General features: G+C 46.3%; 1 protein-coding gene across 1 annotated transcript in view; it reads right to left on the bottom strand.

Annotated features, from left to right (window-relative positions):
* The window catches only part of LOC109887457 (protein flightless-1 homolog), a gene marked incomplete at its 5' end in the record, with an annotated part of 45,774 nt that extends 30,844 nt beyond the window's left edge, over positions 1-14,930 (bottom strand). Inside the window, 8 exon segments of the mRNA XM_031821428.1 lie at positions 5,649-5,840; positions 6,435-6,539; positions 7,201-7,372; positions 8,133-8,216; positions 8,843-8,917; positions 10,313-10,395; positions 10,474-10,653; positions 14,911-14,930. Of these exon segments, the coding sequence (XP_031677288.1) occupies positions 5,649-5,840; positions 6,435-6,539; positions 7,201-7,372; positions 8,133-8,216; positions 8,843-8,917; positions 10,313-10,395; positions 10,474-10,653; positions 14,911-14,930 (911 nt within the window).
* Between the last annotated feature and the right edge of the window lie 218 nt (positions 14,931-15,148).

Genomic DNA, 15,148 nt, shown 5'->3' with positions numbered 1-15,148 from the left:
ACTCACTGTGTGCAATAATAGTGTATATATATAGTCCCATGGACTCACTGTGTGCAATAATAGTGTATATATATAGTCCCATGGACTCACTGTGTGCAATAATAGTGTATATATATAGTCCCATGGACTCACTGTGTGCAATAATAGTGTATATATATAGTCCCATGGACTCACTGTGTGCAATAATAGTGTATATATATAGTCCCATGGACTCACTGTGTGTGCAATAATAGTGTATATATATAGTCCCATGGACTCACTGTGTGCAATAATAGTGTATATATATAGTCCCATGGACTCACTCTGTGTGCAATAATAGTGTATATATATAGTCCCATGGACTCACTCTGTGTGCAATAATAGTGTATATATATAGTCCCATGGACTCACTGTGTGCAATAATAGTGTATATATATAGTCCCATGGACTCACTCTGTGTGCAATAATAGTGTATATATATAGTCCCATGGACTCACTGTGTGTGCAATAATAGTGTATATATATAGTCCCATGGACTCACTGTGTGCAATAATAGTGTATATATATAGTCCCATGGACTCACTGTGTGCAATAATAGTGTATATATATAGTCCCATGGACTCACTGTGTGCAATAATAGTGTATATATAGTCCCATGGACTCACTCTGTGTGCAATAATAGTGTATATATATATATAGTCCCATGGACTCACTCTGTGTGCAATAATAGTGTATATATATAGTCCCATGGACTCACTGTGTGCAATAATAGTGTATATATATAGTCCCATGGACTCACTGTGTGCAATAATAATGTATATATATAGTCCCATGGACTCACTGTGTGCAATAATAGTGTATATATATAGTCCCATGGACTCACTGTGTGCAATAATAGTGTATATATAGTCCCATGGACTCACTGTGTGCAATAATAGTGTATATATAGTCCCATGGACTCACTGTGTGCAATAATAGTGTATATATATAGTCCCATGGACTCACTGTGTGCAATAATAGTGTATATATATAGTCCCATGGACTCACTGTGTGCAATAATAATGTATATATATAGTCCCATGGACTCACTGTGTGCAATAATAGTGTATATATATATATAGTCCCATGGACTCACTGTGTGCAATAATAGTGTATATATATAGTCCCATGGACTCACTGTGTGCAATAATAGTGTATATATATAGTCCCATGGACTCACTGTGTGCAATAATAGTGTATATATAGTCCCATGGACTCACTGTGTGCAATAATAGTGTATATATATATATAGTCCCATGGACTCACTCTGTGTGCAATAATAGTGTATATATATAGTCCCATGGACTCACTGTGTGCAATAATAGTGTATATATATAGTCCCATGGACTCACTGTGTGCAATAATAGTGTATATATATAGTCCCATGGACTCACTGTGTGCAATAATAGTGTATATATAGTCCCATGGACTCACTGTGTGCAATAATAGTGTATATATAGTCCCATGGACTCACTGTGTGCAATAATAGTGTATATATATAGTCCCATGGACTCACTGTGTGCAATAATAGTGTATATATATAGTCCCATGGACTCACTGTGTGCAATAATAATGTATATATATAGTCCCATGGACTCACTGTGTGCAATAATAGTGTATATATATAGTCCCATGGACTCACTGTGTGCAATAATAGTGTATATATATAGTCCCATGGACTCACTGTGTGCAATAATAGTGTATATATATAGTCCCATGGACTCACTGTGTGCAATAATAGTGTATATATATAGTCCCATGGACTCACTGTGTGCAATAATAGTGTATATATATAGTCCCATGGACTCACTGTGTGCAATAATAGTGTATATATATAGTCCCATGGACTCACTGTGTGCAATAATAGTGTATATATATAGTCCCATGGACTCACTCTGTGTGCAATAATAGTGTATATATATAGTCCCATGGACTCTCTGTGTGCAATAATAGTGTATATATATAGTCCCATGGACTCACTGTGTGCAATAATAGTGTATATATATAGTCCCATGGACTCACTGTGTGCAATAATAGTGTATATATATAGTCCCATGGACTCACTGTGTGCAATAATAGTGTATATATATAGTCCCATGGACTCACTGTGTGCAATAATAGTGTATATATATAGTCCCATGGACTCACTGTGTGCAATAATAGTGTATATATATAGTCCCATGGACTCACTGTGTGCAATAATAGTGTATATATATATATAGTCCCATGGACTCACTGTGTGCAATAATAGTGTATATATATAGTCCCATGGACTCACTGTGTGTGCAATAATAGTGTATATATATAGTCCCATGGACTCACTGTGTGCAATAATAGTGTATATATATATAGTCCCATGGACTCACTGTGTGCAATAATAGTGTATATATATAGTCCCATGGACTCACTGTGTGTGCAATAATAGTGTATATATATAGTCCCATGGACTCACTGTGTGCAATAATAGTGTATATATATAGTCCCATGGACTCACTGTGTGCAATAATAGTGTATATATATAGTCCCATGGACTCACTGTGTGCAATAATAGTGTATATATATAGTCCCATGGACTCACTGTGTGCAATAATAGTGTATATATATATAGTCCCATGGACTCACTGTGTGTGCAATAATAGTGTATATATATAGTCCCATGGACTCACTGTGTGCAATAATAGTGTATATATATAGTCCCATGGACTCACTGTGTGCAATAATAGTGTATATATATAGTCCCATGGACTCACTGTGTGCAATAATAGTGTATATATATAGTCCCATGGACTCACTGTGTGCAATAATAGTGTATATATATAGTCCCATGGACTCACTGTGTGCAATAATAGTGTATATATATAGTCCCATGGACTCACTGTGTGCATAATAGTGTATAATATAGTCCATGGACTCACTGGTCAATAATAGTGTATATATAGTCCCATGGACTCACTGTGTGCAATAATAGTGTATATATATAGTCCCATGGACTCACTGTGTGCAATAATAGTGTATATATATAGTCCCATGGACTCACTGTGTGCAATAATAGTGTATATATATAGTCCCATGGACTCACTGTGTGCAATAATAGTGTATATATATAGTCCCATGGACTCACTGTGTGCAATAATAGTGTATAAGTGTAGGATATATAAGTCCCATGGACTCACTGTGTGCAATAATAGTGTATATATATAGTCCCATGGACTCACTGTGTGCAATAATAGTGTATATATATAGTCCCATGGACTCACTGTGTGCAATAATAGTGTATATATATAGTCCCATGGACTCACTGTGTGCAATAATAGTGTATATATATAGTCCCATGGACTCACTGTGTGCAATAATAGTGTATATATATAGTCCCATGGACTCACTGTGTGCAATAATAGTGTATATATATAGTCCCATGGACTCACTGTGTGCAATAATAGTGTATATATATAGTCCCATGGACTCACTGTGTGTAATAATAGTGTATATATATAGTCCCATGGACTCACTGTGTGCAATAATAGTGTATATATATAGTCCCATGGACTCACTGTGTGCAATAATAGTGTATATATATAGTCCCATGGACTCACTGTGTGCAATAATAGTGTATATATATAGTCCCATGGACTCACTGTGTGCAATAATAGTGTATATATATAGTCCCATGGACTCACTGTGTGCAATAATAGTGTATATATATAGTCCCATGGACTCACTGTGTGCAATAATAATGTATATATATAGTCCCATGGACTCACTCTGTGTGCAATAATAGTGTATATATATAGTCCCATGGACTCACTGTGTGCAATAATAGTGTATATATATAGTCCCATGGACTCACTGTGTGTGCAATAATAATGTATATATATAGTCCCATGGACTCACTGTGTGCAATAATAGTGTATATATATAGTCCCATGGACTCACTGTGTGCAATAATAGTGTATATATATAGTCCCATGGACTCACTGTGTGCAATAATAGTGTATATATATATATAGTCCCATGGACTCACTGTGTGCAATAATAGTGTATATATATATATATAGTCCCATGGACTCACTGTGTGCAATAATAGTGTATATATATAGTCCCATGGACTCACTGTGTGCAATAATAGTGTATATATATAGTCCCATGGACTCACTGTGTGCAATAATAGTGTATATATATAGTCCCATGGACTCACTGTGTGCAATAATAGTGTATATATAGTCCCATGGACTCACTGTGTGCAATAATAGTGTATATATATAGTCCCATGGACTCACTCTGTGTGCAATAATAGTGTATATATATAGTCCCATGGACTCACTGTGTGCAATAATAGTGTATATATATAGTCCCATGGACTCACTGTGTGCAATAATAGTGTATATATATAGTCCCATGGACTCCCTCTTAATGTGATTTTTTAATGACTACCTCATCTCTGTACCCCACACATACAATGACTACCTCATCTCTGTACCCCACACACACACAATGACTACCTCATCTCTGTACCCCACACATACAATGACGACCTCATCTCTGTACCCCACACATACAATGACTACCTCATCTCTGTACCCCACACATACAATGACTACCTCATCTCTGTACCCCAACACATACAATGACTACCTCATCTCTGTACCCCAACACATACAATGACTACCTCATCTCTGTACCCCAACACATACAATGACTAGCTCATCTCTGTACCCCACACATACAATGACTACCTCATCTCTGTACCCCAACACATACAATGACTACCTCATCTCTGTACCCCACACATACAATGACGACCTCATCTCTGTACCCCAACACATACAATGACGACCTCATCTCTGTACCTCACACATACAATGACTACCTCATCTCTGTACCCCACACATACAATGACTACCTCATCTCTGTACCTCACACATACAATGACTACCTCATCTCTGTACCCCACACATACAATAACTACCTCATCTCTGTACCTCACACATACAATGACTACCTCATCTCTGTACCCCACACATACAATGACCACCTCATCTCTGTACCCCACACATACAATGACGACCTCATCTCTGTACCCCACACATACAATGACCACCTCATCTCTGTACCCCACACATACAATGACCACCTCATCTCTGTACCCCACACATACAATGACGACCTCATCTCTGTACCCCACACATACAATGACTACCTCATCTCTGTACCCCCACACATACAATGACTACCTCATCTCTGTACCCCACACATACAATGACTACCTCATCTCTGTACCCCAACACATACAATGACTACCTCATCTCTGTACTCCAACACATACAATGACTACCTCATCTCTGTACCCCACACATACAATGACTACCTCATCTCTGTACCCCAACACATACAATGACTACCTCATCTCTGTACCCAACACATACAATGACTACCTCATACAAATATTTGAAACCTCCTGTTTGCAACAAGGCACTAAAACCTCCAGGAGGGTATCTCTCCAGGAACAGGGTAGGAGTTAAAACCTCCAGGAGGGTCTCTCTCCAGGAACAGGGTAGGAGTTAAAACCTCCAGGAGGGTCTCTCTCCAGGAACAGGGTAGGAGTTAAAACCTCAAGGAGGGTATCTGCCTACCTGACACTCTGTCCCCTCCAGGTTCCTGGTAACAGTAGCGTGTTTGGGGCGGTGCAGCATAGTGCAGACTTCCTGTCCTAGCTTCAGGGCGGCTGCTCTCACCAGACGAGGAGACTTCCTCCCAATCCAGATAAACACATCAGACAGACAGTCCAGGATGTACACTCCTTTAGTGTCCAGCAGGGTCTGGAGCTAGAGACACAGACAGAGAGAGAGACATACACTCCTTTAGTGTCCAGCAGTGTCTGGAGCTAGAGACACAGACAGACAGAGAGACATACACTCCTTTAGTGTCCAGCAGTGTCTGGAGCTACAGACAGACAGAGAGACATACACTCCTTTAGTGTCCAGCAGGGTCTGGAGCTACAGACAGACAGAGAGACATACACTCCTTTAGTGTCCAGCAGTGTCTGGAGCTACAGACACAGACATGAGAGAGAGACATACACTCCTTTAGTGTCCAGCAGTGTCTGGAGCTAGAGACACAGACAGACAGAGAGACATACACTCCTTTAGTGTCCAGCAGTGTCTGGAGCTACAGACAGACAGAGAGACATACACTCCTTTAGTGTCCAGCAGGGTCTGGAGCTACAGACAGACAGACAGACATACACTCCTTTATTGTCCAGCAGTGTCTGGAGCTAGAGACACAGACAGACAGAGAGACATACACTCCTTTAGTGTCCAGCAGTGTCTGGAGCTACAGACAGACAGAGACTGATTATAACACAACAGGTTACACAGTTTAACTACACCATAGTTACCCCATAGTTACCCCATAGTTACCAGTCGTAGTTCCGGCATTTTGTCCAGTTTGACCTTCTCTTTGTGTTCCACTGACAGCTTGTAGTTGATTTGAGGGAGCTCCAGGTATCCCAGACCCAGACCCACCTAAACAACAACAATAACAACAACATTAGCCCAGACCCAGCTAGACAACAACATTAGCCCAGACCCAGCTAGACAACAACATTAGCCCAGACCCAGCTAGACAACAACATTAGCCCAGACCCAGCTAGCCAACAACATTAGCCCAGACCCAGCTAGACAACAACATTAGCCCAGACCCAGCTAGACAACAACATTAGCCCAGACCCAGCTAGACAACAACATTAGCCCAGACCCAGCTAGACAACAACATTAGCCCAGACCCAGCTAGACAACAACATTAGCCCAGACCCAGCTAGAGAACAACATTAGCCCAGACCCAGCTAGACAACAACATTAGCCCAGACCCAGCTAGACAACAACATTAGCCCAGACCCAGCTAGACAACAACATTAGCCCAGACCCAGCTAGACAACAACATTAGCCCAGACCCAGCTAGACAACAACATTAGCCCAGACCCAGCTAGACAACAACATTAGCCCAGACCCAGCTAGACAACAACATTAGCCCAGACCCAGCTAGACAACAACATTAGCCCAGACCCAGCTAGACAACAACATTAGCCCAGACCCAGCTAGACAACAACATTAGCCCAGACCCAGCTAGACAACAACATTAGCCCAGACCCAACTAAATAATTAGATGTCAGGGGTCAGAGGGTACCTTGTATAGTTTGGGTCGTACGGGTGTGAAGTCATCTGGAACGTGTTTGCGTATCTCTTCAGGTTGTCCTCCCAGAACCTCCCAGAAGTTAGGAGGTTCCTGACTCTGCTGCAGGGTGGTGATCTCTGCCTTTCCTTTACGCTCGTTCTTATTGATCTTCTCTGCAAACAGCCTACACACACACACACACACACACACACACACACACACCACCCACACACAGTCAGAGACATTCATGGGCAGGCACACACGAACAGCGGACGCCCCCGACTACATTTTACTTCACAGTTTGTATGTGTTTTAGTCACCAGGCCTTAGAGGTACCAGCCAGAGTAGTGTTAGTGTGTATTAGTCACCGGGCCTTAGTGGTACCGGCCAGAGTAGTGTTAGTGTGTATTAGTCACCGGGCCTTAGTGGTACCGGCCAGAGTAGTGATGGTGTGTATTAGTTAACAGGCCTTAGTGGTACCGGCCAGAGTAGTGTTAGTGTGTATTAGTCACCGGGCCTTAGTGGTACCAGCCAGAGTAGTGATGGTGTGTATTAGTTACCAGGCCTTAGTGGTACCGGCCAGAGTAGTGATGGTGTGTATTAGTTACCGGGCCTTAGTGGTACCGGCCAGAGTAGTGATGGTGTGGGTTAATTACCGGACCTTAGTGGTACCGGCCAGAGTAGTGTTGGTGTGTGTTAATTACCGGACCTTAGTGGTACCGGCCAGAGTAGTGTTGGTGTGTGTTAATTACCGGGCCTTAGTGGTACCGGCCAGAGTAGTGTTGGTGTGTGTTAATTACCGGACCTTAGTGGTACCGGCCAGAGTAGTGTTGGTGTGTGTTAATTACCGGGCCTTAGTGGTACCGGCCAGAGTAGTGTTGGTGTGTGTTAATTACCGGGCCTTAGTTGTACCGGCCAGAGTAGTGTTGGTGTGTGTTAATTACCGGGCCTTAGTGGTACCGGCCAGAGTAGCGTTGGCTCCTCTCCAGATGAAAATCTCCAGACCCGTATCCACCAGGAAGACAAACCTAAAGGAACACAGAGCATTAGAACTACAGGAACACAGCACATTAGAACTACAGAACTACAGGAACACAGAGCATTAGAACTACAGAAACACAGAGCATTAGAACTACAGGAACACAGAGCATTAGAACTACAGGAACACAGAGCATTAGAACTACAGGAACACAGAACATTAGAACTACAGAACATTAGAACTACAGGAACACAGAGCATTAGAACTACAGGAACACAGAGCATTAGAACTACAGGAACACAGAACATTAGAACTACAGGAACACAGCACATTAGAACTACAGGAACACAGAGCATTAGAACTACAGAACTACAGGAACACAGAACATTAGAACTACAGGAACACAGAACATTAGAACTACAGAACTACAGGAACACAGCACATTAGAACTACAGGAACACAGAGCATTAGAACTACAGAACTACAGGAACACAGAACATTAGAACTACAGGAACACAAGAGCATTAGAACTACAGGAACACAGAACATTAGAACTATAGGAACCATAAAACAGACTATACATCTCCATGACAACAGTATTGTCAGTCTGTAAAGCCCTCCATGGTGTTGTCCATGCTAAAACAGACTGTCCATCTCCATGACAACAGAACTCACCGTGGGTCCAGGGACGAGGCCTTCAGAGGAACCGACTCCAGACGGATGTTCTTCTTCCCATAAACACGATACAACCTGGAACACACACACACACACACTTAGAGTTGGTACACCCCCCACACAGTCCCCCTCCTTACCTGACAATATAGTGTGTACCCCCCACACAGTCCCCCTCCTTACCTGACAGTATAGTGTGTACCCCCCACACAGTCCCCCTCCTTACCTGACAGTATAGTGTACCCCCCCCCCCTCCTTACCTGACAGTATAGTGTGTACCCCCCCTCCTCCTTACCTGACAGTATAGTGTACCCCCCCCCCCTCCTCCTTACCTGACAGTATAGTGTGTACCCCCCACACAGTCCCCCTCCTTACCTGACAGTATAGTGTGTACCCCCCACACAGTCCCCCTCCTTACCTGACAGTATAGTGTACCCCCCCCCTCCTTACCTGACAGTATAGTGTGTACCCCCCCTCCTCCTTACCTGACAGTATAGTGTACCCCCCCCCCTCCTTACCTGACAGTATAGTGTGTACCCCCCACACAGTCCCCCTCCTTACCTGACAGTATAGTGTGTACCCCCCCCCCTCCTTACCTGACAGTATAGTGTGTACCCCCCCCCCCTCCTTACCTGACCGTATAGTGTGTACCCCCCCCTCCTATCCTGACAGTATAGTGTGTACCCCCCACACAGTCCCCCTCCTTACCTGACAGTATAGTGTGTACCCCCCCCTCCTTACCTGACAGTATAGTGTGTACCCCCCCCCCCCCTCCTTACCTGACCGTATAGTGTGTACCCCCCCCCCCCCTCCTTACCTGACAGTATAGTGTGTACCCCCCCCCCCCTCCTTACCTGACAGTATAGTGTGTACCCCCCTCCTCCTTACCTGACAGTATAGTGTACCCCCCCCCTCCTTACCTGACAGTATAGTGTGTACCCCCCCCTCCTTACCTGACAGTATAGTGTGTACCCCCCCCCCTCCTTACCTGACAGTATAGTGTGTACCCCCCACACAGTCCCCCTCCTTAACTGACAGTATAGTGTGTACCCCCCCCCTTACCTGACAGTATAGTGTGTAACCCCCCCCCCCTCCTTACCTGACAGTATAGTGTGTACCCCCCCCCCCCTCCTTACCTGACAGTATAGTGTGTACCCCCCCCCCTCCTTACCTGACAGTATAGTGTGTACCCCCCCTCCTTACCTGACAGTATAGTGTGTACCCCCCCCCTCCTTACCTGACAGTATAGTGTGTACCCCCCCTCCTTACCTGACGGTATAGTGTGTACCCCCTCCTCCTTACCTGACAGTATAGTGTGTACCCCCCCTCCCTCCTCCTTACCTGACGGTATAGTGTGTACCCCCCCCTCCTTACCTGACAGTATAGTGTGTACCCCCCCTCCCTCCTCCTTACCTGACAGTATAGTGTGTGTCCTCCACAGTATAGAAGCCGCTGGCTGTCCCCCCTCCTTACCTGACAGTATAGTGTGTGTCCTCCACAGTATAGAAGCCGCTGGCTGTCCCCCCCTCAATGTAGGAGATGTCATTTTCAAACACCTGGTGGGGCAGAAGAGTTGGCAAGGTTTTCTACAGGCCGTGCGTGCGTGCGTGCGTGCGTGCGTGCGGGGGACCTACAGCGCTGAACTCCTCGGACTCGTCTCCCATCTCCTCTCTAATGGTTCGACACTCCGCCCCCAGGTAGTTACGGAGGTTGACGGCGTGGATGGCAGACCCCGCCTTCTTATCCAGCGTAGCTTCCTGACCAATCCAGTAGAATATCTGCCAGTTCAGGGCTCCGTTGTCGTCCAGGAACGTCTGGGGGGTAGAGGAGGGGTATGGGGGTTAGAGGAGGGGGAGGGGGGGGGTTAGAGGAGGAGGGGGTGGGAGGGTTAGAGGAGGAGGGGTGGGAGGGTTAGAGGAGGAGGGGTGGGAGGGTTAGAGGAGGAGGGGTGGGAGGGTTAGAGGAGGGGTGGGGGGGTTAGAGGAGGGGTTGGAGGGTTAGAGGAGGAGGGGTGGGAGGGTTAGAGGAGGGGTGGGGGGTTAGAGGAGGAGGGGTTGGAGGGTTAGGGGTGGGAGGGTTAGAGGAGGAGGGGTGGGAGGGTTAGAGGAGGAGGGGTTGGAGGGTTAGAGGAGGAGGGGTGGGAGGGTTGGGAGGGTTAGAGGAGGAGGGGTGGGAGGGTTAGAGGAGGAGGGGTGGGAGGGTTGGGAGGGTTAGAGGAGGAGGGGTGGGAGGGTTAGAGGAGGAGGGGTTGGAGGGTTAGAGGAGGAGGGGTTGGAGGGTTAGGGGTGGGAGGGTTAGAGGAGGAGGGGTGGGAGGGTTAGAGGAGGAGGGGTGGGAGGGTTAGAGGAGGAGGGGTGGGAGGGTTAGAGGAGGAGGGGTGGGAGGGTTAGAGGAGGAGGGGTTGGAGGGTTAGAGGAGGAGGGGTGGGAGGGTTAGAGGAGGAGGGGTGGGAGGGTTAGAGGAGGAGGGTGGGAGGGTTAGAGGAGGAGGGGTGGGAGGGTTAGAGGAGGAGGGGTGGGAGGGTTAGAGGAGGAGGGGTGGGAGGGTTAGAGGAGGAGGGGTGGGAGGGTTAGAGGAGGAGGGGTGGGAGGGTTAGAGGAGGAGGGGTGGGAGGGTTAGAGGAGGAGGGGTTGGAGGGTTAGGGGTGGGAGGGTTAGAGGAGGAGGGGTGGGAGGGTTAGAGGAGGAGGGGTTGGAGGGTTAGGAGGGGTGGGAGGGTTGGAGGGTTAGAGGAGGAGGGTTGGAGGGTTAGAGGAGGAGGGTTGGAGGGTTAGAGGAGGAGGGGTGGGAGGGTTAGAGGAGGAGGGTGGGAGGGTTAGAGGAGGAGGGTGGGAGGGTTAGAGGAGGAGGGGTGGGAGGGTTAGAGGAGGAGGGGTGGGAGGGTTAGAGGAGGAGGGGTGGGAGGGTTAGAGGAGGAGGGGGGGGAGGGTTAGGAGGAGGGGTTGAGGTTAAGGAGGAGGGGTGGGAGGGTTAGAGGAGGAGGGGTGGGAGGGTTAGAGGAGGAGGGGTGGGAGGGTTAGAGGAGGAGGGGTGGGAGGGTTAGAGGAGGAGGGGTGGGAGGGTTAGAGGAGGAGGGGTGGGAGGGTTAGAGGAGGGGTAGGAGGGTTAGAGGAGGGGTGGGGGGGGTGGGGGGTTAGAGGGTTAAGGAGGGGTGGGGGGGGTTAGAGGAGGAGGGGGAGTTTACTAGGTTACTACATACAGTACAACAGTACATGTGTGGTGTTCTGTTCAGACTAACTGCTAGTCCCTACAGTAGACACTATTAAACCACTGTGTGGTGTTCAGACTAACTGCTAGTCCCTACAGTAGACACTATTAAACCACTGTGTTCTGTTCAGACTAACTGCTAGTCCCTACAGTAGACACTATTAAACCACTGTGTTCTGTTCAGACTAACTGCTAGTCCCTACAGTAGACACTATTAAACCACTGTGTTCTGTACAGACTAACTGCTAGTCCCTACAGACTAACTGCTAGTCCCTACAGTAGACACTATTAAACCACTGTGTTCTGTACAGACTAACTGCTAGTCCCTACAGACTAACTGCTAGCCCTACAGACTAACTGCCTAGTCCCTACAGTAGACACTATTAAACCACTGTGTTCTGTTCAGACTAACTGCTAGTCCCTACAGTAGACACTATTAAACCACTGTGTTCTGTTCAGACTAACTGCTAGTCCCTACAGTAGACACTATTAAACCACTGTGTTCTGTTCAGACTAACTGCTAGCCCCTACAGACTAACTGCTAGTCCCTACAGTAGACACTATTAAACCACTGTGTTCTGTACAGACTAACTGCTAGCCCCTACAGACTAACTGCTAGTCCCTACAGACTAACTGCTAGTCCCTACAGACTAACTGCTAGTCCCTACAGACTAACTGCTAGTCCCTACAGACTAACTGCTAGTCCCTACAGTAGACACTATTAAACCACTGTGTGGTGTTCTGTTCAGACTAACTGCTAGTCCCTACAGACTAACTGCTAGTCCCTACAGACTAACTGCTAGTCCTACAGACTAAATGCTAGCCCCTACAGACTAACTGCTAGCCACTACAGTAGACACTATTAAACCACTGTGTTCTGTTCAGACTAACTGCTAGCCCCTACAGACTAACTGCTAGCCCCTACAGACTAACTGCTAGTCCCTACAGACTAACTGCTAGCCCCTACAGACTAACTGCTAGTCCCTACAGACTAACTGCTAGTCCCTACAGTAGACACTATTAAACCACTGTGTGGTGTTCTGTTCAGACCTAACTGCTAGTCCCTACAGACTAACTGCTAGCCCCTACAGACTAACTGCTAGTCCCTACAGACTAACTGCTAGTCCCTACAGTAGACACTATTAAACCACTGTGTTCTGTTCAGACTAACTGCTAGTCCCTACAGACTAACTGCTAGCCCCTACAGTAGACACTATTAAACCACTGTGTTCTGTACAGACTAACTGCTAGTCCCTACAGACTAACTGCTAGCCCCTACAGACTAACTGCTAGCCCCTACAGACTAACTGCTAGCCCCTACAGTAGACACTATTAAACCACTGTGTTCTGTACAGACTAACTGCTAGCCCCTACAGACTAACTGCTAGTCCCTACAGTAGACACTATTAAACCACTGTAGTTCTGTTCAGACTAACTGCTAGCCCCTACAGTAGACACTATTAAACCACTGTGTGGTTATACAGACTAACTGCTAGTCCCTACAGTAGACACTATTAAACCACTGTGTTCTGTTCAGACTAACTGCTAGTCCCTACAGTAGACACTATTAAACCACTGTGTTCTGTTCAGACTAACTGCTAGTCCCTACAGTAGACACTATTAAACCACTGTGTTCTGTTCAGACTAACTGCTAGTCCCTACAGACTAACTGCTAGCCCCTACAGACTAACTGCTAGCCCCTACAGACTAAACTGCTAGCCCCTACAGACTAACTGCTAGCCCCTACAGTAGACACTATTAAACCACTGTGTTCTGTACAGACTAACTGCTAGTCCCTACAGACTAACTGCTAGTCCCTACAGACTACTGCTAGTCCCTACAGTAGACACATTAAACCACTGTGTGGTATACAGACTAACTGCTAGTCCCTACAGTAGACACTATTAAACCACTGTGTTCTGTTCAGACTAACTGCTAGTCCCTACAGACTAACTGCTAGCCCCTACAGACTAACTGCTAGTCCCTACAGTAGACACTATTAAACCACTGTGTTCTGTTCAGACTAACTGCTAGCCCCTACAGACTAACTGCTAGCCCCTACAGACTAACTGCTAGCCCCTACAGACTAACTGCTAGTCCCTACAGTAGACACTATTAAACCACTGTGTTCTGTTCAGACTAACTGCTAGTCCCTACAGTAGACACTATTAAACCAGTCACATTACAGGGCAAACCTCAAAAGTACTGTGCTGCTAGCTAGCCTGACCCGTACAGATTCAACCAGGCCTGACCCGTACAGATTCAACCAGGCCTGACCCGTACAGATTCAACCAGGCCTGACCCGTACAGATTCAACCAGGCCTGACCCGTACAGATTCAACCAGGCCTGACCCGTACAGACTCAACCAGGCCTGACCCGTACAGACTCACCAGGCCCTGACCCGTACAGACTCAACCAGGCCTGACCCTACAGATTCAACCAGGCCTGACCCGTACAGATTCAACCAGGCCTGACCCGTCAGATTCAACCAGGCCTGACCAGTACAGACTCACCAGGCCTGACCAGTACAGATTCAACCAGGCCTGACCAGAACAGTTTGGCTCATGTCTGGCCCTATAGACTTATATTATGCTATACTAGACACACAGAGCCCTGATTGGATGATTATGTAGCAGTGTGTATGTTACCTTGAGGATGATGAAGCAGTGTGTGTGTGTGTGTTACCATGAGGACGATGAAGCAGTGTGTGTGTGTGTGTTACCATGAGGACGATGAAGCAGTGTGTGTGTGTGTGTGTGTTACCTTGAGGACGATGAAGCAGTGTGTGTGTGTTACCTTGAGGATGATGTAACAGTGTGTGTGTGTGTGTTACCTTGAGGATGATGTAGCAGTGTGTGTGTTACCTTGAGGATGATGTAGCAGTGTGTGTGTGTGTGTGTGTGTGTGTGTGTGTTACCTTGAGGATGATGTTGCAGTGTGTGTGTGTGTGTGTTGCGTAACCTTGAGGAGATGTAAGTGTGTGTGTGTGTGTTACCTGAGAGATGATGTAGGTGTAGTGTGTGTGTGTTACTTGAGGATGATTTTTGTTGTGTGTGTGTGTGTGTGTTCCCTGAGGATGATGTAGCAGTGTGTGTGTGTGTG

This window comes from Oncorhynchus kisutch, unplaced genomic scaffold (assembly GCF_002021735.2).
Source record: "Oncorhynchus kisutch isolate 150728-3 unplaced genomic scaffold, Okis_V2 scaffold3973, whole genome shotgun sequence".
Lineage (NCBI taxonomy): Eukaryota > Metazoa > Chordata > Actinopteri > Salmoniformes > Salmonidae > Oncorhynchus > Oncorhynchus kisutch.
Note: the sequence above shows the minus strand (reverse complement) of the source record. Positions and strands in the feature narration are given on the sequence as shown.